Raw genomic sequence first — 24577 nt, 5'->3', positions numbered from 1 at the left:
CTGTCTGACGCAGGAGAACACTTACCTCACCGAAAATCCAGAGTTCCAAGGCGACGGATGCACGGAGAGGGTGAGAAAGGGAGAGGGTGGATAGAGGTGGGAGAATAGTCTAGGGTGAAGAAAGGGTGTGGGAGGGGAAAGAAAGAAGGTTGAGGAAGGGAGTGTGTAGAGAGTAAACTAGGAAGGGAGAGAGAGAGGGTGGATAAAGGTGGGAGAATGCTGTCTAGGGTGAAGAAAGGGTGTGGAGAGGGAGAACGGGGAGAGAAAGGGAGTGGGTAGAGGGAGTAAACTAGGAAGGGAGAGAGGGTGGGTAGGGAATGTTAGGATGGGGAAGGGTGAGGAAAGGTTGAAGTAAGGACAAGGGAGGGTTAGGAAGGGAGAAAGAGGATAGATAAAGGGAGTAAGGGCGAGTTAGTAAGGGAGAGAGAGTTTGTGAGAAGGTTGGAACGGTGTGAGGGAAAGGAAGGCTTGATAAAAGGAGAATTAGTGGGAGGAAGGGAGAGAGAGAGGCTTGATAAAGATGGGAAAATACTGTTCGAGGGGGAATGAAGTGTCTTGTAAATTTAATACGATCTCTGAATAGGTAAAGAAAATCGATTAACTTACACATTCTTCCTGCATTTTTTTTTTCTCTACAGATTCACACGTTCGATTTTAAGAAGCAAGACGAGCTGACCTTCAACCTCAAGAAGTATTTGTTTGAGGTGAGTAAAGAGAAAAAAACAGTTACTTTAAACGACAAGAACATATTAAAAAAACCACTGAAGTCTACCCTCTCAGGCTTAATTATGAGGTGTTGGCTGATGATGATGATAGCGATGATGATGGTGATGATGGTGGTGGTGATAACTGGCCTTCTTCTTTTCTCTTCTTTTTTTATTTCTATTTTCATTCATTTATTTATTTATTTATTTATTTTGTCAGTTCTTGGCGGAGGACGGAAATGGGATGTTGCTCCTCCTCTACAGTCTCACTCTCTCCCGCGGCTTCGTCAAGTAAGTGTGTGTGTGTGTGTGTGTGTGTGTGTGTGTGTGTGTGTGTGTGTGTGTGTGTGTGTGCTCTTGAGGGAGGGAGAGTCTGATCGCCATTTCGTACGCACCATTCCAATAAGTACGCACGTATATCAGGTTGAGCGAAAGTATAGAGAGAATATTGAGTGCATCGATCTTTTTTTAGGGTTTTTTTTCTTGGCATCACAGGTTGTCTTGGTGTGTGTGTGTGTGTGTGTGTGTGTGTGTGTGTGTGTGTGTGTGTGTGTGTGTGTGTGTGTGTGTGTGTGTGTGTGTTATCACGCGCCATCTATCGGGAAGGTGACGATGAAGTATTTTTTTTTTTTTAGTTTATTACGAAGCTATTGAGGAAGGTCAGAGAGAGAGAGAGAAGAGAAAGAAAGAAAGAAAGAAAGATATAGATAGAAAGATAGATAGATAGAAAAAGGAAAGAAAGAAAGAAAAGAACACACCATTACCTTAACATCCCAAATCCTCCTCCTCCGACAGAGACAAACACAAACAAACACAGATACAAACAAACAAGCAAGCAAACAAGCAAAGACCGCTACCTAACCTCCTTCCACCTCCCCTTCTGCCCCCCTCTCCTTACACCCCCACACCCGTTTCACCCCCCCTTACCACCCCCCCCATTCTGATCCCCCTTCAGGTTACACGACGACCTATCGGGCGAGGACCATCCGCTTATAGAGACCAACGGCACCATCCACCCGTGCCTTGTGACTCTGATGCTGACGGGCCGCGCCACTCGCTACCTCCACAACGGCATCGTCTACGAGGGCACCGAGGACACCATGGTAGGGGAAGGACGTGTGTGTTGGGTTAGGGCAGGTTAGGATAAGTCAGGTCAGGGTAGGATGTCGGGTTAAGCTTTTCTTTGGGTATAAGGATTGGAAAGTTGGATTACCGATAGGATGAAGGTAGTATATGTTGGGTTAACCTTTCATAACCTATATCATAACTAACCATTTCATAACCTATTTCATAACCCATATCATAAGCTGTCCCTTCCTTTCTTCCTGGGCCATTCCCTTACGCCGATATCACAAGCTGTCCCTTCCTTCCTTCCTCGGCCATTCCCTTACGCCCATATCACAAGCTGTCCCTCCCTTCCTTCCTCGGCCATTCCCTTACGCCCATATCACAAGCTGTCCCTCCCTTCCTTCCTCGGCCATTCCCTTACGCCCATATCACAAGCTGTCCCTCCCTTCCTTCCTCGGCCATTCCCTTACGCCCATATCACAAGCTGTCCCTCCCTTCCTTCCTCGGCCATTCCCTTACGCCAATATCACAAGCTGTCCTTCCCTTCCTTGATTACCGAGAGGGAGAAGGAAGTATATTATGTTGGGTTAATCCTTCTAAATATCCTACCCTTTACAAAACTGAAGACGGTATCCTAGTTTGTCATATTCAAGAAAGGTAGTTTGGATTAGGTCATTAGTTTGGTTGCATGAATTATCTTACCCATTTTACTCGCTTTTCTACGTCTAAGGAAGTATATTAATGTTGGGTTAATCCTTCTAAATATCGTACGCTTTCCAAAACTGAAGACGGTATCCTATAGTTTGTCATATCCAAGAAAGGTATTTTGGATTAGGTCATTAGTTTGGTTGCCTGAATTATCTTACCTCTTTTATTTTGCTTTCCTACGTTGGGTTAATCCTTCTAAATATCCTACACTTTCCAAAACTGAAGATAGTATCCTAGCTTGTCATATTCAAGAAAGGTATTTGGGATTAGGTCATTAGTTTGGTTGCCTGAATTATCTTACCTCTTTTATTTTGCTTTCCTACGTTGGGTTAATCCTTCTAGATATCCTACGCTTTCCAAAACTGAAGACAGTATCCTAGTTTGTCATATTCAAGAAAGGTATTTTGGTTTAGGTCATTAGTTTGGTTGCCTGAATTATCTTACCTCTTTTATTTTGCTTTCCTACGTTGGGTTAATCCTTCTAAATATCCTACGCTTTCCAAAACTGAAGACGGTATCCTAGTTTGTCATATTCAAGAAAGGTATTTTGGATTAGGTCATTAGTTTGGTTGCCTGAATTATCTTACCTCTTTTATTCGCTTTTCTACGTCTAAGTAAGGTCATAATCACACACATACACACACTGACTTCATTTCCTACGTTTAAACCAATCCAAACCCACATGCACATACATTTTAATTTGTTTTTTCATGTCTAAACCAATCTAAACACACATGCACATACATTTTAATTTGTTTTCTCATGTCTAAATCCATCTAAACACTCATTAACACACCTTCAATTTGTTTTGCTTCGTTTAAACCAACTTATAATGACACATACGCACACCTTTAACATGTTTTCCTACGCTAAAACCAACTAATCATTGTCTAAATCAATATAAACACTCATAAACACACCTTCAAAATGTTTTCCTTCGTTTAAACCAACTTATAATGACACATACGCACACCTTTAACATGTTTTCCTACGCTTAAACTAACTAATCAATCTCTAAACCAATCTTAACATTTATAAACACACCTTCAATATGTTTTCCTTCGTTTAAACCACCCAATAATTTCACACAGGCACACCTTCAACATGTTTTCTTACGCTAAAACCAACTAATCAATATCTAAATCGATCTAAACACACATACACACACCTTTTAACCCAACCAGTAGTCACACACGCACATAATAAGACCTTCCAACTTCGTCCACGTCTCCAGGCCAGGCCCAAGACGGGGATACTGACGAGGAGCGAAATTGGGCTGATGGTGTGGACGCGGAACGACGGCGGGGGCGGGCAGGTGGCGGTCGGGTCGCGGCTCAAGACTCCCTCGCTGCCCATCTGGGTGACGCGATGCAACGACGCTTACGGGATACTCTTCAACCCTAACCGAGACCTCATTAGGGACTACCACGCAGAAAACAGGTGCGTGGTTGATTAGGTGGTTGTTTTGGTTGTTTGTTGTTTGTGGGTGAGTTAGTGTTTTTTGTTTGTGATATGTTTTTTTTTTTTTTTTTTTTTTTTTTTTTAGTCTACCTACCTATCTCCCTTTTTCTTTCCTTGTTTCTTTCACTCACCTATTTTGTTCCTCCACTTTATCTTCCCTCCTTCTTCCCTTCCTTCTTTCTTCCTCTCATACTCTTTTTCTCTCTCTCTTCCTTCTTTCTTCCACAATATTATCTCTCCCTCTTCCCTCTTTTCTTTTATCTTCTTTTTCCCTTCGTTCTTTCTTCCTCTCATACTCTTTCTCTCTCTCTTCTTTCTTTCTTTCCTAGTATTTTCTCTCCCTCTTCCCTCTTTCCTCCATCCCCCGCATTCTCTACTTCCCTTCCCTCTCCTTCTCTCTTTCCCTCCTTCCCCCTCCTCTTTCTTACCCTTCCCTCTCCTTCTTTCTTTCCCTCCTTCCCCCTCCTCTTTCTTACTCCACCCTAACACTCCTTCCTCCTTCTCCTCCTCCACCGCCCCTCTCCCTCCCCTTCTCACCCCCTCACCCTCGTCCACAGGTTTGAGCTCCACTACTTCTCGTCCACCGTGACCCAGACCACCGCCACCATCGTCACCATCGACACGAGGAACCAGGTGGCGGTGGATGAGTTCAATTGCTCGCCGCTCGAGAACCTCATCCACACCAAGTAAGAGAGATAGATGGATAGATAGATGGATGGATAGTTAGTTAGAAAGGTAGTTAGTTTTATTTTTTTAGAGTAAAGGAAGCAGCTCAAGAGAAAAATGATGCAAATAATAATAATAATAATGAGAAAAAAAAGCGTCTAATCACAACCCCTATGGAAAGAATTTAGAAGAGTGGCCAAAAGAGAAAGGTTAGTTAGATAGATGATTAGTTAGTTAGATAGATAGGTTAATAGAGTCAGAAATAGATAGTCTTTTGTTGGTCGTTTTTATCGTAAGCAATCCATTATTCCCGACTTCCTAATTAAAATATCTCTCTTACTTTTCCTATCGCTATTGTTTTCTACCGTAGAGCGACAGTTTCCAGGTTCCCCTAAATAGTTAATCAATGTCTAAGGTTCTTTTCCCAGCTCCTAACCTTCCTTCCTTCCTCTCACACTCTCTACCTCCGTCTTTCCTTCTTTCTTTCTTTCATTCCCCACATTCTTAATTTCCCTCCCCTCACTTTCTTCGTTTCTCCACTCTCTCTTACTTCTTTCTCTCCTTCCTCCTTCCTTCCTTCCATCTACATAAGTAAACCAAACATAACTAAGTCAATGGTTCCTCTCCAGATGGCAGGGCGCGGAGATATGCTGGAACGGGACGGCGCCTCACGTGTAGCAGCTGTTCTCATCTCGCCTCAACACCAGAAGAAGCAATCCAAGACCTGTACCCGAAGATTTACACCCTCGAGGCATTATCCAAAAGTCGCACAAGCTCTCCGTCCCACTCCGTCCCCTTCCTCCTTCACTCCAGTCCTGCCTCGCCCCCCCCCCCCACCTCGCCCCCCTTCGCCTGTGTCCCCCTTTTCTCTCACTGCTTTTGATCATGGAAGTTGTCTTTTATGTCCCCTCTCTTTCCTTTTCTCTACTCACAGAAATTCTCTCTCCCCTCCCTCTCTCCACTTTTTCCTTCCTCCTCTCACTTTTCCCTTTCTCATACCTTTCCTCCTCCTCTTTTCCCTTCCTTGTCTCTCCCTTTACTTCCCTCCTCTTCCTTATTCTCTTCCTCGTACCTTTCCCCTCCACTTTTCCCTTCTTCCCTTCCTTCCTCCTCTCCTTATCTCCATCCCTTCCCCATGTTTCCCCATTCTCCTGTATCCTTTTCCTTGCACCCTCCATTCTCAACTTGTATACTTTCCCTTCTTCCTCTCCTTAATTTCCATCCCTTCCTTTCTCTACTCTCTTTAGCTCCGGGGCGTAAGGGAATCCAGGTGTATATAGCTCTATCTTGCGTCGGTGGCGAGCTGCTGTCATTCCTGTAACCTTGTCTCCTTCCTCTGTTCCGTTTTCGTTTGGTAATGGAATCAGATCACCCTCATCCCAAGAGTTCCCATGTATATCGAGATGCTGATTTAGTGCTGACTTCGCTGAGCTCCTGATATAGAACCTGCTTCCTCCTGCTGTATAAAGTGGAGTCTTCAATTCAGTATTATTCGTAGGTTTTCCTCACGGGTCAGCTTAGAATATACTTTGCCTTGGGTCCTGAAAATGCTGCTCTCTCTCTCTCTCTCTCTTAATGCGGTAAGTCACGGTTTTGATCCCTCTCTTCGGCGTCTCTCTACCACCGTTGCCAGATTGTCGTACTCAGAGCATAGTATTTACCGGTTTCTGACGCCTAACTATTGCCAAGAAACATCAGGATCTAACTCTTTGAACGATAACTATGAGTTTCGTTATTGGAGCCCAGAAGACAATTTTGGGGTAGGAAGTCGGGAAATATAAGCGGCTGAGTACGACAATCTGGCAACGTTGCTCTCTACTTCTACTGCTGTTGTTTCTTGTCTCTGTTTTGAGGTTTCTTTCGAAGTCTTCTATTGGGGCTGTTTATCCTTTGCTGTTTAGTCCGATGGAAAGCCGTCGCCAATCTCGCCAGACTTTATATATTCCTAGAGGCCGGCCAGGTGAAGGTGCGCCCTGTTAATTACCCAATACCTGCAGTGGGCCGCCCGTGAGAGTCGCAACACCAGGTAGAATCAATTACGTACTAACAATACTAATGGCTTATATAAGGAAGGGGCGTCCGGTGCAGTCAGTTATAGTAGTTCAGAAGTCAAAGTGGCACATACAAGCGTTTTATAGTGACGCCATTCTTGCTTGGCTCATGCTGCCCCTCGAAGCTCCAGCTGATCCTCTTGAAGTATATCGTAGCCAGAGAAACAAAGAGGAGGCTTGCGTAAGAAACAATTGGTGAGTTTGCTTGTCTATATAAAGGTTCTCGCCCCCTTTAGCCCTCACTCTGAATCCTCCTTCCTCATCCTCAACCTCACACTCGAGCTTAACAGGTGCCGGTGTTTCAGAAATTGTCTAGTTCGTAAGTTTGATGCTGTTCCGAGTGAAGCTTCGTCTTTGTATTTCTACCTTGTGTCTGTGTTTTCTATTCACCCTAAATAAAAGAGAAAGAGAAGCATAGTCCCAGGTCTTCTTTATCGTTGTTATCATGTATATAGAGAAAAATAATGTTAGTTTTACATTTTATTTTTTTCTTCCCGGTCTTCAGCGTAACGGGCCAGGTGGGGAAAGGCTCCTGTTTGCATGTTGGAAGACCGTAACTTAATCCTAAAACCTAAATATAGACTAGAACCGTCACAGTGGATTAGGTAACTTTGATTTCCTTGTAAGATGAGCCACCGAGCCGCTGGATTCAGGGTGAGAGCTGACGTGGCGTGCCCCAGGGGGAGGCGTTCCGTCCATAACTGTTTCTCGGCCTCCCTCGCTTGCCCATCGCTCGCCGCCGTCCGTCTGTAGGCTGTGCCCGGCCGTGGTGGGCCCTCACTTGTAAGGACTCAACCATGTATCATAAATAAAACAGTGTACACGTGGGGTAGTTTGTGTTGACCTTGGTGGATAGTCGTGGGATGGTCGGTTAGTTTTAAGTGGTGAATAGTAATAGAAGTGGGAGAGGAGGGGGGTAGAAGGGGTGAAGAATTGAAATGGTGTGAGGGAAAGTAGTGGTAGTAGGATAGGAGATAGTAGATAGGGTAGTGGTAGTAGTAGTAATAGTAGTAGTAGTAGTGACGGGAAAATCCGTATCCTTAAACGTGTTCTTTCGTGGCTCATAACTAGGGAATAACATGATCAGGGGTGGTCGCAACAAGCCCCAAGGGTTAGTGTCTCGAACCACGTGAACGAGACGCCGACTGCATGGTTCGAAACACCAACACACTGACTGTTCTCGAGGGCGGTCGGTCACGACGGTCAGTGTCGGGGGTGACGCTGAAGAGAAAAGACCTACGCCGCCTGGTCTAATCCTGACGGGGCTGTTCTGCGCTCTAAGGTCCTGTCTGGAGATCTCCTGAAGGCTTATTTGAGCTTGTCACTTCGTCTGGACACTCGTGGGATGCGGACAGCTCTGGCGGACGCGGATCAGCGGTGTTTCTTCAGCCACACGCAAAGAGTTTACGGCATAAGGTCAGTTTCACCAAGTGGTCGTTAGTCGCTTGGTTGTGTACGAAGGAACGCTATAAGTTTTGGTGGTACATATGTAACAGTTACCTCGTCCCTTCATTAGAGTTTTATCGTCAGCCTTTAGCAAGGAGTCTGTACCACAAAGTCCGTTATAGATCAGCAAGTGGTCAGTAAGGACAGCGCCTATTAGTGCAAGAAGAGGAAGAAGAAGAAGAAGAAGAAGAAGAAGAAGAAGACGAAGAAGAGGAAGAGGAAGAGGAAACATGGAAACATGGAAATGCAGGCAACAGAAAGCCTATTGGCTCATTACGAGGTCGCCCGCTTTGGTGATTTAATCTGCTCGACCGCCACTTGGGGCTTGGTGAGCAGATGAAAGCACCTCGATATTGAGGAGCAGATGGAAGCCCCTCGTTATTCAGTTTACTCCTGACGCAGCGAAATGACGGTCGATTCTATATTTGAAGGAGTTGATGGTATTCGCATTTACTACTTCTGAGGGAAGATTGTTCCAGTGGCGGATGACTCGGTTTGAAAAGAAACTCCTTCCAATGTCTGTGTTACATCGACTCGACTGAATGGGTAAACCGTTATTTCTAGTTCTTGAGTTGGTTTGCAGTTCAAAGAATTTGGAGTAATCGACGTTATTGAACTTTTTTAGATACTTGAAGACTTGAATCATATCCCCTCGTAGGCGTCTTTTCTCCAATGTAAAGAGATTGAGTCGCTTGAGTCGTTCCTCGTACGGTTGAGCCCTGAAGGTTGGAATCATCTTTGTGGCGGAGGAGGAAGAGGAAGAGGAAGAGATATCATTCCCTACATCTTGCACGCCACATGCCCTCCAAGAACTTTTTTACCGCCTCAATCACTCGTCCACTCGTCTCTCCACTGAGCCCCAGCAGCAGCACCATCCACTCCCTTGCCGTCCTCGCGTTCACTCCACGTCCCATCTCTAGCAGAAGAAGAAGAAGAGGAAGAGGAAGAAGAAGAAGAAGCGCGGGAAGAAACAGAACAACACAAGTCACAAGAGGAAGAAGAAGAATCAGGCACAGGCAGGCGGTGGAGACAGGAGGTTCACTGCGACTTAACATTCCATTTTCTCCTGTTTTCCTTCACACTACAATGAGGAGAAGATCCATAGCTTATAAGAAGAGGGTGGAGACTTTAGCAAGGGCCAGGGAGAGCAAGAAAAAGCCACAGGAGCCTTCAAATGAGGAAAGTACCACCAGCCACCACCACAGGGCTCCACCACAGAAGGTCTCCACACTTACACTTCGAGAGAATTTACTTACCGATGTGTCAGTGGCGTCTTCATTTCCTACATCGAAGAAGGAAAATGTTATGATTGAAAAAGATGTTCTCCTGGATATGTTTGAGGCCATTTCCTCCGTGTGCAGTGTGTGTATGGGCAGGCTGGAGTTGGGTATTACCAGCAGGTCAGCAGACACCCATTTGGAGGTTAAATGCAAGAAATGTGAGGCGGTGCAGTTCTCCTGGTCACCCGTGGCAGGGGACAACCCGTCTCTCACTGAAAATAATGTCAACCTTGTCGGGTTTGCCATGCTGGAAGGGACAGGTTATGCTGGCTACTCCTTGCTAACCTCAAAAATGAAGATCAGACCACTTGATAGGACTAAATATTATGAAGCAGTTGAATATATTGGAAAGAAGATCCTATCACAGCAGGAAAAGAAGAGACAAGATATGATAGCAAGTGTGTTCAAACATTATGAGAGTCTCGGAATACACCCTGATGCTGATGGGATACTGAATGTCACGGGTTCTTTTGATGGGTCCTGGCTCACAAGAGGACACTCGTCACACATTGGCCTTGGCTGCTTCATTGAGGCTGAGACAGGGTTTGTATTAGACTATGAAGTTCTTTCAAATTTCTGCATTCGGTGCTCCAGGCTCCTTACTCAGAAAGAACATAAAAAAATAACTGAGGAGGAATATAGGTCTCTCATTGAAAAACACAAAGAAAGGTGTCAGAAGAATTTTGAAGGTAAATCAGGAGCTATGGAGGCAGAGGCAGCTACCAAAATATGGGGGAGGTCAAAAGAACTTAACAAGATGAGGTATGTGACGTTTATTGGCGATGGGGACTCCTCAGCGTACCTTGCTGTGAAAAGACTAAACCCGTACGGAAATGTACCTGTACAAAAAGAAGAATGCATCAACCATGTCAGCAAGAGGCTTGGGACAAACCTGAGGAAGTTGAAAGAACAGTCAACAGCAGTAGGAGAGGAAAATAAGTCAGAAGAAAAAGGAAAGTTGACTGATAAAGTAATTGAGCAACTTCCATTTCACTACGGGCAGGCTATCCGTAGAAACAAAGGTGGAACACTGGAAGGCCTAAAGAAGGATATCCGTGCAACTTTCTTTCACTGTAGTAGCACGGATGAAGACCCTAACCATTCTTTGTGCCCTGAAGGAGAGAAGTCTTGGTGCTTTTATCAGAAAGCTCTGGCACAAGGAAACCCCCCCCCAAGTCATAAGGACATGAAAATGAAATTCACCCTGGACCCCCCTGAGAGAACACAAGTCTTCCAGATATATTTAGACCTAACAAAAGATGACTTGTTAGTGAAATGCATGATGGGCAAGACCCAAAATCCTAATGAGGCCCTCCACTCAAAGATCTGGAGTCACCTACATAAGGTAAAATATTGGGGATTGAGGAATGTTCAGTACTCCTGTGCTTATACTGTCCTAACTCACAATTTTGGCTATGTGCAAGATGACCTCAATAAAGAACTTGGTTTTGGAAACCTATCAGAAATAGAGAAGACACACCAAGAGATCAAAAATAAGATGCGGAGAGAGAGCGCTGCGGCTTCATCAAAACCAAAACGACGTCGGACGGTTGCAGACGCAGCGTACAGAAGCGGAGAATATTAAGGAAATCTCCATTCTCCATGGTGAGGAACATAAGTGGAGGGTGGGGAAGAGGCCCACCACTGGTTAATAAACACCCCCACCTGTCGAAACTTATGTGCCGAGGACCCCCAGTGGTGAGGTAGTTGCTACCGGCAAAGGCCCATAACAAATGTTTTTACTAATTCTTTTAATATTAAACTAAATTAACCATTTTATTTGTTACAACATGGCCTATAGGCATAATATAAGTGACCAAAGTTTGATGCATGTAGGATTTGTACTTCATGAGTAATGACATAAATAGTGTCTTATTTCTTTAAACGGCGAATCTCGGAAAATGATCATTTTCATCATCATTATTTCATCAACGCCTGCTCCTAGGAGCTCCCACCAGGGGATGGCCACGGCAGAAGAGCTTCCAACTTTCTCTGTCCAGACACTCCCTCCTTGCCTGCTCAAAGTTTCTCAAGAATCTTTCCCCCCTCTCCCTCCATTTCACTGGAGGTTGTCCTCTAGCATCCCCTCCCTCTATCTCACTCACATACACCCTTCTGGTCATCTTACTCTCCTCCATTCACTCCATGTGGCCAAACCACTTTAAAATCTGTCACTTCACTTCTTCCCTTCACCCCCTTGACACATTCCAAAATGCTCGTACACACTTTCATTACTCATTCCATCCATTCTACTCACACCACAAGCACTCCTCAAATAACTCATTTCCACTGCCTGCATTAGAGACCTCTGCCTTTTGTTCCAGGCCCACGTTTCACTTGCATATGTGAGGGATGGTTGAATGATACTAGAAATATGAAAATAAAAATAAATCACTTTTCTCTTCAAAAAGTTTGAAAAAAGATGACATTTATAAATCATATACGGTATAACACATTCAGATTTATCAAAAAAATATGGAACTGGACGCTTATAAAGTACACCTATAAAATCAGCTGTTAGAAGAAACTTAACCCGAAACAGGGCCAGTGTGACACCACCGTTGCCATACCATACTCAGAGCCTCGCATTTACCAGTTTCTGAGCCATAGCTATTGCCAAAAAACACCAATATGTACTATAATTAACCATTTCAACGATAACTATATATGAAGGCGGTTATTGGGGTCGAGGAGGCAGCTTTGGGGTCAGAAATCGGCAGACATAGGAGGCTGAGTACGACAATCGGGTAGGCGGTGGCAGACATAAGAGGCTGAGTACAACAATTGGGTAGGCGGTGGCTGAGTGGTAGCGTGCTGGGCCCACATTTACCACGTGATGGACGACGCAAGTTCGAATCCCCACGCTACCACCTCGGATTTTTCAGTCACCGCCGAGTGGCTTAAAACTACACACACTTCACCATATAACACCATCTGCCTCTCCCTCAGTTATTCCCTTTATGATGGGTGTCCAGCGTTCCATTGTCTGTCATATCCCATGCTAGAAATTTAACCCAGTAGCAGCGGGGATCATGTTTCTTAATGGTCCCTCTAAGCGAGAAAAATGAAAAAAAATCATCACCCACACAAACCATTTCATAATATATATCAAAGCATTTGTGATCAGTTTATGTATCATCCATTTTGGGGGGTTTAAATCATGGCACAAATTTGGCTCGTCGCTGCTACACGGTAAAGCTACAGATTTGGCCCGTTGCTGCTACCAGGTTAAGCCTTCACCTCCCACCTCTCTCATCAGCATCAAATGACCAAAGTAACCTTCCTCAGTGCCAATACAGTAGTGACTTGTCAAGCCTTGTACTATTGTGCTGGATGCAGAAATCAAAGGGTTTCTTCAGTCTTAACTTATTTATTAAATAAGCTTTACAATATATACAATAACAATAAGTAAATTACAGTAACAAATCTCATGTACGTGCCATGTACTTGTGGATGCTGTGTGCTTGCAGGAAATTTAAGAAACCAAATTAAATTTTCTCTGTAAAACCAAACATCAATTTTATCAACATCCTGAAATAAGAGTATTTGACTGGCCGGCACTGAAGTCACGCACAAAAAAGAATATGTTAACATGTCGAGTTTAAAAGTTAACGAACTTTGGAATTTAACCGACTAAAAAACTCAACACATCTTCCCGAGTAAAACATTTAGTAAAACGTGAGCATTTTTAGCAGGCTCAGAGGAGGGCGGCGAGAGGGTGCGGCACAGTGGCGGCGTAGGAGCCCAGCAGGATGGTCTTGGGGTTCTCCAGGATAGTCTTGAGGGTGTCCAGGAACTCTGCTGCCTGGAAGTCGTCCACGGCGCCACGGTCGAAGGACAGCTGGGAGGTCATGAGGGTCACCGGCGCCCCGGACTCATCTGTGCACGAGAGGACGGTGATACCAGTTACTTTTGTTGATCATGAGGCAACTTTCCAAACAGTGAGGAACTAATAATTAACTTCATACTTTACTAATTACCAAGTGTTGCCTCTACTTTAAGATACTTGTAACCTTAGATTTTGTGGAGCATTTTAAGAGTTTAATTTACTTAAACTAGAAATGCAGATTAAGTCTATATCTAAAGTTCTCATCACATATGTAAGCCGGGCTTCTGACCTTTAGTAATACATCTTTCAGCACTAAGTGTATGCCGGTATGAGTGCTCGGCCCACATCTATAAAGAGCACTACAGTAAACTAACGGACAAATACTTTTACAGGCACCCTCGAACACCAAGACAACTCTGATAACAAGAGGAGGACACACACGGCCTTGAGGCACCACTAAGGAGGGAGGGCTGTACACACCTGGCACAAGGCGGCTGCCCCCCACGGCCAGGATACCACACTGGGGAGGGTTGATGATGGCGCTGAACTCCCTGATGCCGAACATGCCAAGGTTGGATATGCTGTAAGAAGATAATGAGTGAGTGAGAGGGGTAGGGTGAGGACGTGTCGGCATGAGCTCCTTGGAACAGCTGAGTCGACAATGGCGGGCAGAACCAGTTGTGTCTGTGATGATTTTACAGGTGAGAAGTGGATTGCATGCTGTTCGTGTCCAAGGAGGTGTTATGTGAAGTGTGCTAATTTGACTGGAGTCAAGCAGGATAATATACCTAAAATTAATTGGATTTGCACTCCATGTCTTCAGTGTGTCTCTCGCTACCAACATTGTTGAAAAATTGGATAAATTCAAGCAAGAATTATCTAAAGAAATATCTGTGGTTAAAGATAAGGTTGAATCTTGGATGTCCAGTGTCAAGGAGTGAGTGAGGTGGGAGGCGTGATTTGTGATGAGCAGACAGAGTCGGGTCAGCCAGTTTTGCTGATGTAGCCAGACGCAAGAGGAAGAAGAATCTCCTTGTTGTGAAGGCCTCTGATCAAGACAAAAAGGGTACTGAGATGAAAAATGAGGTTTCCCAGGCATTCAAATTACTGATTCAAGATTCACAAATGGAGGTAACATTGTCATGAACTTTGATGATAAGAGCACGAGGAATGAAGCAGCTCAGAAACTGGAAAATGTAAAGCAAGTTAGCACAAAAAGTGTGGGAAAACTAAGGCCAAAGATCATGATCTGCAATGTGCAAAAGGAGGAGACCGGGGATAAGATAATTGACACTGTTAAACAGGAATGAGTTCCTACACTCAATTCCTGAAGTTCATGGGAAAATTGAAAGATTTTAAGCAAGCCTGCTGAATGTAGAAATGTCTGCAGAAAGGACAATCTCATTGGGTAACTGATTCCATAAGTTTCTCAATGACTGAAGAAAACATTGTGAGAATTGTCGTACAAAAATTCATAGGATTAAAAGCAAGATCGTTTTGACTAAGAGCAAACCTTGTGACCCGGCCAGGAGTAAAAGGATGCCGATTACTCTTAAAACTTTTAATAAAATGCTAAGGGCACCAACTTGATGGCGATGATCAAGAACAAGTGCCGGAAATAAATTGAACTGAAAGCTCTGTCAAGTAACTTTAAATGGCAATTGGCAGCAGACATCCAAACAGGAGCACAATACTCAGTGTGGCAAAATGAATGCATAAAAAGATTTGATTACAGTTTAGAGTCACAAGCAAATATTTTGAAGCACTTACAAAGTAGGCTGTCTTCTGTGCAATAGTGGAAGGCATGGAACGGATGTGCTTCTCAAATGTCAGTTTAGAAATAACTTCAGAAATTAAAAAAACTGACATCTATTCTAACTTGTGTTTATTGCCGTACACATTATGGAACTGACTGACAAATCATAGCAAAGGGATGTATTTTCACAACTAAAAGATGAAGGCAATAAAACTAACTAATATATCCACAACTAGATGATGAAAGCAACTAATATTACAGGTGATGTGCGACTCCAATAAGAAAGAGAGAACCTACGTGAATGTTCCACCCTGAAACTCATCCAACTTCAGCTTGTTCTCCTTGGCGCGGGTGGCAAGATCCCTCACAGCGGCAGCAATGTCCTCCAGTCCTCTAGAGTCCGCCCCTCGCACAATGGGGGTGATGAGGCCCGCTGGGGTGGCCACGGCAACGCTGATGTCCACCGCCCCACCAACCTTCAGCTGCAAGACGGCAAAGAGGCGGTACTTGATCAACATTAACACAATACATTCTAATAAGTTACGTCAATTGCATGCAGAAAACTTAACCCAACTAGGTGATCAGATGTCAGTCAGTACACATGGAAATGGGGTTCAAGCAAGATTACCCCAATTCTGTATAAACTCTAATTTTATATGCCCCTATAGAGAACTCCCAGCCTTTCCATTTTATATGCCCCTATAGAGACAACTCCCAGCCTTCCCTCTTTATATGCCCCTATAGACAGTGGAGGAAGGTATGAGGAGTCTGAACATCACGGAAGAAATGGCTATGGACGGGCAACAGTGGAGGCGGCTCATATCCTGTCCAACCCCACCATAGAGAATAAATGATGATGATGACGATATAGACATGACTCCCACCCTTCCCTCTCCTCCCAAGCCAAATCAGTCACTATGTACAAGTAATAATACATAACTAACTAATAAGACATGACTAATAAAACATAACTGTGACTAATTTGCATCCTCCTCGTTTCCCAGGCATGCCCACTCCTCCTGCCTCACCTGGTCTCCCTGCCACACACAGTTCATCTCGGGACACCTGGAGAGCGCCAACGCCACGGCCTTGATGAGCAGGTCGTTGACGCTCACATTGACACCCTCCTCCTTAAACTGCTTCCTCAGCTCCAGCAAACTGTCCATGCGGCACTCCATCGACGCGTAGGAGTGGGCTATCGTTGTCTGTGAGGGGGAAAAATTGATATATAAGCTGCCCGGTATTATATCTTTTGCTGGAGGATATTTTCAAGTATTTTTGCAGCAAGGGAAGACCATGGAGAGGGACAGTGCGAGGAGACTTGGAAGTGTTAGAAATAGAGGAAGGCTTAGCACTGGATCGAGCAAGATGGAGGAGGATCATCACAAGTCCAACACCAAGAACGGGAGAAAATGGACTACAAACGACGAAGAAGCAGCTGGAGGGCAAACAACAAAGACGGCAACTAAAAAAGCCCACTAGACGCGGCTCTGACAAAAGAGGAAAGAACGAGAGGCAAGAAGAAGGGTCAATTTCAGGTGGAGAGGCGTTAAAATTGGTCATTAATTTACCACAGAAGAAAGAAAATCAAATGGCTTGTGAAATAAATGTTAAAGGTTTGTCACTGTTTTCATACCTTTGATTGTGAGAGTCTCTTTGCGATTGTTCTCCTCATGCTAGTCACTTCGACGTCAACATAACCACTCTGCCCTCCTATGCCCGGGGTCGGTGCTGGTGGAGGCTTGGGAGGTGCAGCGGTGGCGGGGGCAGCAGCAGCCTTAGGTGCTTCAGGAGGGGGAACTGAAAGCCACGTTCTATAAGTCACGCGTTACGCTTCTTTCTGCCTTTCAACTTTCATCTTTTCTCCTATCTCACCTTTTCTTCCATTTCTTCTCTACCTTCATTCCTTTATCTCTTTCCTTTTCTTCCTTCCCTCTCTATTTCCATTCCTCCTTTCCCTCTTCCCATTATTAACCCCTATCTTCATTACATCAAAATCCTTCATGACAAATTAATTACAGATACAAGAACCACTTTTTCTAGATACACACTGCACCATGTAATTTTACCCACCCACCACTGACCTGCCGCTGGTGTCCTGGCCTGCAAGTTTCTCTCCTTCACAAAGCGTAGGACGTCCCCCTTCACTAGGATGCCGTGAGGACCCCCAGGAGGCACGTCGTCTGCCCTGAGGCCATACTGCTCCAGCAACAACCTCACTGATGGCCCGTAGTTGCTGTAGGATAAAGAAGGAAGGCATGAGGAGGATATGTGTGACTGAGGAATATTCATTGACAGAGGAGACCAGCTGGAAGACTGAAGAAGACTTGGAGACAGTGTGTGGAGGAAGAAACGAGAAGGACGAACACCAGGGAGAAGAGAGAATCCAACCCTGTATGGGAAAATAAGGACAGTAGATGAAGAGAAAGGATCACTGATTGACTGTAGTGAGATCAAGGTCTTTGGTAAACTAAATGTAATAAAAAAAAAAAAAGGAATTAGGTGAGAGGGAACTTTCGATAACTTCCAAATATATAACTTGAAATTCACCTCTCAATGCTCTTCTTTCTAAACATAAAATAAAGAACATAAAATAATAGGGTAAATAAGTAAAGTGAATACATAAAATAAAGGGTCAAACTTCCATGTACAGAAGGTCATTGAAAAGCTTATGATATGGACACCACCTCACAATCCTCTCCCCGGCCATAAAACAAATAAATAATCAACAAAATCAAGGTAAACAGTAAACCGCCTCCTCACCCATGTCCTCCGTCCCCTCCTGCCGGCGCCTTAGCAGCAGTCTCCGCAGTGGGTGAGGGCGCCGGTGCATCTCCCTCCACTGTGCTCGGCATCTCCACAGTCTTCCAGTCCTCGCCCTCGCCCACCATTAAGGCGATCAGTGTGCCCACCTTCACGTCCTTGGTGTCGTCTGGGACCTGTTAGGGAAGGTTTTGTTACACACACATTGTCGTCATAAATGTGGAATAACTCCCTTATTCACCTGTACCTTACTGAGCTACATACTTAGCTTGAAATTTTTTTTATTTATCAGTAAACATGAAAAACTAATTCATTGGTTTAATTATCCACAAGTCAAAACATATATAAATACTTAGGCTTTTATAGCTACAAATTTATCATGCTACCAATAAGTATTTTCCACTGAAAGTATCTGATATCTGTTCCATTCATCTTACATTGACTAATACATTCACCCTAGTTGTACATTATTGAATTTAGTATAATTTATGGTTTTAAGACTCCCAATTCATGTGATCAAACTCAAAGCAAAGGAAGCTGATTATGTACAGCAACATGGGAGAAAATTCTGAGCTGAAACCACATTTGTCCCATAAATACAAAGCACATAAAAAAAATGTTATAAATCATCCAAGTGAGTGCAGCAAACAGCCTTGGCCAAGACAGATCACCCCAGTTGTGGATGCTTGGGTCTGGAAAGTGAGACAGGGGACAGAAGACATAATCTTAGGTCATGCCCATTACTTGGTCAAAAAAATCTCTACCTGAGGAGACACTATGGGTCGTATTATAATATGTCTCCCTCAGCTGCCTGGGTAGTGCAGCAGCTGGTTTTAGTCAGGAGCAGTCTCAGTCACTAGGACATGCAATGGTCATTAAAGTAAGGCTTGTCTCTATATGGAAAACATTCACTGTACCATCTGCACTTAGACTTGCTACTAAGGACTGCTCTGCACCTCTCACTTTTAGCCCTGCAACTAAATCCCTTACTCTGGTTTTCATTTCCCTCACACAACCATCCATATAAGCATTAAACAGCCATGGTGACATCACACACCCCATCACCACCCACACCAACACCAAAACTCTTATTCGCTTCCCTTTCATAAGCACAGAGGCACTCATATCCTTGTAAAAGACCTGATCCCTTCAATTAAACACACTCCCACACCACATATCTTTAGGACACCCCATAAACTCTTCATGTCAACTGTCATTAGCCTCAGATCCATAAAACCACAAACAGCTTCCTACCCTTCTCTAGGTCCTTTCCAACTATTATTTTTACTTTCTTTATAGTGTTAATGGAACAGTCCATTAGCACAGTGCAATCAATGAGTAAGGTAGTGCTTGATGAGACAGTGAATGGCTGCAGATGATAAAAATGGAGAAGCCTCTCTAGAAAACTTATTCCCTTTGTTAAGTCACAGGACAAGCACAGCCCCATACAGCGAGCAAACAAACAGCTGCACTACCCAGGGAGCCTACCTGAGGGGCAGCACTAAAGCCTGGGGTGCCTCGGGAGTCACCACCACCCTCAGGAGAGTTCACTTCCTCAGTCACATCAGGGGGCAGGTCAGTATCAAGGCTTTTCTCTGTGACATCTGCACCATCTCTTTCACTAACTTTCTGCATCTGTCCAACCCCTGATGTTAGGTCTATGGGATGAGGCTCTGTGGGAGATATCACCTCTACTGGTGCTTCTGCTAAATGGTTTTTGGTCTGTGCGTGAGGCTTTTCTGAGGCAGGAAGGTCGTCAGGTGAAGGAAACTGCTCACTGATGCTTTCAAGTTGGTCTTTCGGAAGCTGGACCACTTCTTCCTTGTGGGTGTGTAAGGAACTTGTCACCGTTTCATAGTTTGTGCCTTTGTGCAGCGACCCAAGAGAGGAATGCACAGTCTCTGGTTGTCTCTCTTCACAAACAGACACTTGCTCCTCATCACTTATCACAGAATGAGTTACAGGAAGACTATCAACAGGAGGTGCTACTGAAACCCCTGGGTGGTCATGTTCGTCCCTCCTTGCTTCCTTATCCTTCACTATCAAAGCTTCCTTGTGGTGTCTTGGGGCTGGCAGGTGTGGGCTTTCCTCCACACTAGGATTATAGTGAGCCGTCATCTCGGAAAGACCCTCAAACAGACCCTGCACAAAGGATCCAGTCTCATCCTCCTCATCCCACTCAAATATTCCAGCTGCAAGAAATATGGCCCATTAATCCTCTGCCCTGATACCGAAACATCACATCAGGAGAAAATACGAAGGGAAATATTTACGCCCTGATTATTTAAAGGTCTATTAGTCTTCATCAACAATAATGTGGCTGATTTGTCTTTTTCATTCATTCATCAAAGGGTGGTTAGTTTTTTTTTTTTTTTCTTACTTTACGATTGAGTTTGTAATGTCGACAACTCTGTGAAAATCCAACCCTAGCCACATAATTGTTAATGAATGCAAATAGGATGTTTAAAGAATCTGCCATCAATCTTGACCAACTGGCAGCATCTGTGGAGGAGAAATAGGGAGGTGAATGGTGAGGAATGGGATGCAGTTTGTGGCATTCAACTCCACAATGAAGAACAGGAATAACACACACTGGAATCCATCTTCTCTGCATTCAGTGAGGATGAGAGCAGGGAGAGAGGGAGAGTAAAAAGGGCATTAGATAAACCATTATGACTCCTCAGCATATATACCAAACTCCGATCTGGACTCCATCATCTCCAAATCTACATAAAACAAAAGAAGGGAGAATAAAAACAGGCATTAGATAAATCACTATGACTCCTCTGCACACACACCAAAATCCAATCTGTCTCTGCATCTAGATAAGGAGAGAAAGGGAGAGAAAAGCAGCATTAAATAAACCCTTAAGACCAACATCCAGTCTGCAATCAATCATCTCCGAATTTAGTAAAGGCGAGAGAGAGAAAGCAAGAGAGATGGGGAGTAAAGAGCCATTAGTATAACCCTCGCATCCCCTCTACACATACCAATATCTTCGCCAGCACCCCCTCTTCCTCTATGTCCAGGGCCACCACCGCCTTGTCCGTCTGGATGTCACACAGCACGTCGCCGGGGTTGATGGTCTCGCCCTCCTCCTTCAGCCACTTGATAATGGTGCCCTCGGTCATGGTGGGCGACAGTGACGGCATTTTAATAGGGATGCCTTCAGCTGTTGGGGTAAGGGTGGGTCAGCTTGGTGTGGCCCTATGGAGTGGAGGGCATTGGTGGTGGTCTTGTATAAATGGCTTTGAAACTAGCAGTATCTCCCTGACCTTAAAACACATACTTGTCCATAAATAAGTGCCGTAAATAAAACTATTCCAAACAACTTTTAAACAGTATTTTTTTTTTTTACAGTGAAGGAAACGGCTCAAGGGCTCAAGGGCAAAAAAGAGGAAATCAGTAATGAAAGAAAAGCCTACAAATCATTGCTCCCATAAAAAAAAAGTTAATAAGAGGAGTGGGCAAAAGAGAGGTCAATTTTGGGAGGAGAGGCACCCAAACTATGACCTTTCACGCCCCCTAATTGTTTAGATTTAAATTCATAAGATATCCATCCGACAATCATCATCTTCAGCCACTTCAGGACAACAGCCTCTAAAACACAAGAAAAACATAAGAACACAGGGAGACTGCAAGAGGTTGAGTGGACTACACAGGGCAGCTCCAGAATCCCCCCACTACTCATGATGGGTGAGATGTAGTTTTAGGGGTTACAGGTAGAGACTTGATCCTCGTTTACCTTCAGTACAGGCATACGCTCCAGTACCCTGTTACCTTACTGTGCCTACACCTCACTCATCAGCGTCATCTTCTACTAATTTTGCTTCGACTCTCATTCGACCGGCTTAGTCGCCTCACTACACTACCACCTGTCGTCCTCGTCCATGTAGCTATCAAGTCTACTCTTAAAACAAGCTATCATCCCTGCACTAACTATGTGATTGCTTAGTCTATTCCATTCCCCCACCACCCTATTACTAAACCAATGCCTGCCCATTTCCCTCCTAAATCTATACTTTTCTAATTTAAATCCATTACTGCGTGTTCCATCCTGCAGGCTAATTCTCTGTACTTTACTTATATCGCCTTTGTTGTAGCCCTTGACCCATTTGAATACTCCTAACATCCTCCATCTGTCTCTGGTGTTAGTGTGCCCCCATTCTGCTCATCTCTCCCTTTTGTTGTCATCTGTTATCAGCTCTATGCACTATGATACTCAGTAACAACGTGTACATGAAGCACTTCATTACAGACATCCATTTTCTACATCACGGTGCCTACAACACAGCCTGTCAACCCAGCATGCTTCAACTTCCTATTACATAACCACCAGCTGATAGTTGGGTTCCGGTCTTAGAAAAAATATAAAAAAAACACCCCTCTCACACAGGCAGCAGCCCACCACAAATACGTCGCTTTCCAAGACACATTTTCTTAAAGTTACACTTTGTAACTTTTTGTGTAAAGTGTAACCTGGCACCATGACCTTAATTATGACCCCGAACCCATCTGCTCCGGTGTCCCACTGCACCCTGCAAGAACACCCACGCCTCAAGTCTGTCTCACCATCCAGAGCCGTGGTGTGCAGGACCATCAAACAACCCCACAAAGACCTTAAAATACACACATAAACGTCCCATCCCCTTAAATATGACCCCAAACCCATCTATCCCCGTGTCCCACCGTCTCCTGCAGGCACACCCCCGCCCCCCAGAATCTCTCACCGTCCAGGGCCGGCGTGGCGTGCAGGAGGGCGGCGGCGTGGGCCTGGGGCAGCCTGGGGCCCTGCAGCAGCCTCAGCCTGGCCAGGTGCCGCGACAGGTGAGCGGCAGCCCGGCCTCCAACACCTGCCATTTTGCCGTGTGCCGCGGTGCCACGGGTCTGGGGCTGGGGCTTGATCTTGATCTTGATCTTGATGTCACAGGTGGCTCGGGATTTCTCCCCAGCCAGGCCTTTATATCGGCAGCTCCTGTGAAAAGAAAACAAAACATGCGGGAAGTCAATGTTCTCGGGGCAAGATATCATTCCCTACATCTTTCACGCCACATGCCCTCCAAGAACTCTTTCACTGCCTCAATCACTCGTCCACTCGTCTCTCCACTGAGCCCCAGCAGCAGCACCATCCACTCCCTTCCAGTCCTCCCGTTTACATCACGTCCCATCTCGCTCAAAAACACATGCATCATCTTCGTTCTCTCCCTGTCATACTTCTTGCATTCCAGCACTACATGCTGCACAGTCTCGTCCACACCCCTGTCACACATCTGGCATACTTTGCTGCGGGACTCAGACCATCTATAGTTCCTTGCATTCACATCCAGACACTGCGCTCTAGCACGGAAAAGAAGATCACCTCCCAGGCTTCCCTCATACCACACCTCACACTTTGGGGCCTCTTTCTCCCTATACCAGTCGAGAGTTTCCTTTCTTTCCATCTCATTCTTCCACTTGCTCAATCCCTCATCTTTAACTGCCATATCTATCACATTCTTCCACTTTCTTACATCCCACTCAAACCCCTCTCCATTTCTGTTTGTTATTCTCCATTCAAACACATTCTGTCTATCTTCAAAGGGTCGGTACACCCACCTACTTAGCATAACATTCCTGTCTATCATTCGCCCACATTTATTCGCCCATTTGCCATCTCTTATACTCCACAAGTATACTTTCCTTGCTAATCTTGCATCCTCCATTTGTTCCAGTCTCACTTTATATCTCAAGGTTGCCTTTACTAGTCTTTCCCTAAACGTGCTCCATCCCATGTCCCCCCTAAGAGCCTCTACTGCTGCAAACCTTGGTGCATTCAGTGCCATTCTTGCTACCCTATTCTGCCCCACTTCCAATTTTTCTATCTCACTGTCATTCCATGTCATCACATCCATTCCATACATAATGCTCGGACAGCCACACTCTTCCAAACCTCACGGATGACATCATACTTGCTCGCTCTCATCCTCGCTGCACTCCCTAAACGGCCTACCCACTGGTTTGTCATACTTATCTTTACATTCTTGGCCCTGCCGCATCCATTTACCTCCATCCACACCCCTAGATACTTGTATTCTTCCGTCTGTTCCAACTCATCCCTTTCCAGTCTCCAAGTTGTTTCTCTCTCATCCTCTGACCTATTCACTATCATTACTTTGCTCTTCTCACTACTGAACCTAACCCCAAAATCCCTTCCATAACCCCCTACCACATCTAGGAGACTCTGTAGTTCTTCAGCAGACTCACTCATAACCACCACATCATCCGCATACAACAACACACATACTTTATCCTCTCCAATTCTCACTCCTGCATTCATTCTCCTCATTCTGACTGCTAATTCCTCTGTGAAAAGACTAAATAATGTTGGTGATAATATACAGCCTTGTCTCACTCCTCTTTCACTCTTCACCCAACCTGTCTCTAGATCACCTAGTCTATACTTTGCTCTTGTACCTACATACATACTTCTAATTATGTTAACAATCTTATCACTCGGGTGATGGGCTTGAGCTTGATCTTGACGTCACAGGTCTTGGGGGAATGGTCTTGGTCTTGTTTTTTTGTTCTTTCTGTTTTCGTTTTCCTCCAGTGATATGTGACACACTAATGTATTCGCTATTATGTAGTCTCTAAATACATCGTCAGGATAACCCACAATTTATGAACAAAAAAAAGGGTTCTAAATGTAAATGGCTGCTTCATCCTGCTCTATTTATTCGGTATCTAATCGTCATTTATGGCTTTATCTTTCTCTTTTCCAAGTAAGCTAAGTAAGTAAGGTAAATACCTACCTACAGACCTTCCAGCACCCACACTTTTACTTATATATGAATTTACTTTACTCA

The 24577-nt window shown here is 44.6% G+C and overlaps 2 protein-coding genes and 1 long non-coding RNA gene across 4 annotated transcripts in view; 2 read left to right on the top strand and 1 right to left on the bottom strand.

The window, feature by feature from the left end:
• The window catches only part of LOC127003495 (inactive ubiquitin carboxyl-terminal hydrolase MINDY-4B-like), a 44993-nt gene extending 39573 nt beyond the window's left edge, over window positions 1–5420 (top strand). For both annotated transcript variants that reach the window (XM_050870250.1, XM_050870251.1), the window contains 7 exons: window positions 1–70; window positions 639–704; window positions 925–995; window positions 1660–1807; window positions 3715–3920; window positions 4499–4627; window positions 5237–5420. The exon at window positions 1–70 is cut by the window's left edge and continues 96 nt beyond it. In XM_050870250.1, the coding sequence (XP_050726207.1) occupies window positions 1–70; window positions 639–704; window positions 925–995; window positions 1660–1807; window positions 3715–3920; window positions 4499–4627; window positions 5237–5285 (739 nt within the window). In that variant the 3' untranslated portion in view covers window positions 5286–5420. The remainder of the gene's footprint in view (window positions 71–638; window positions 705–924; window positions 996–1659; window positions 1808–3714; window positions 3921–4498; window positions 4628–5236) is intronic.
• Window positions 5421–12734: 7314 nt separating this feature from the next.
• Window positions 12735–23621, bottom strand: LOC127003492 (pyruvate dehydrogenase protein X component, mitochondrial-like). The gene is made up of 10 exons (XM_050870247.1): window positions 23012–23621; window positions 22463–22833; window positions 20723–20904; window positions 17733–17908; window positions 17054–17205; window positions 16606–16769; window positions 15998–16174; window positions 15267–15451; window positions 13694–13794; window positions 12735–13263 (listed from the first exon to the last, which is right to left on the bottom strand). Exons 2-10 carry the CDS (start codon window positions 22761–22763, stop codon window positions 13082–13084), a joined length of 1620 nt encoding a protein of 539 aa, XP_050726204.1. The 5' UTR covers window positions 22764–22833; window positions 23012–23621; the 3' UTR covers window positions 12735–13081.
• Window positions 13770–16109, top strand: LOC127003494 (uncharacterized). Its single transcript, XR_007757094.1, has 3 exons — window positions 13770–13914; window positions 15231–15472; window positions 15974–16109. It is a non-coding gene; the product is annotated as an uncharacterized LOC127003494 (long non-coding RNA).
• Window positions 23622–24577: the final 956 nt, after the last annotated feature.

This window comes from Eriocheir sinensis, chromosome 25, assembly GCF_024679095.1.
Source record: "Eriocheir sinensis breed Jianghai 21 chromosome 25, ASM2467909v1, whole genome shotgun sequence".
Lineage (NCBI taxonomy): Eukaryota > Metazoa > Arthropoda > Malacostraca > Decapoda > Varunidae > Eriocheir > Eriocheir sinensis.
This window is presented reverse-complemented; position numbering and strand designations above follow the sequence as displayed.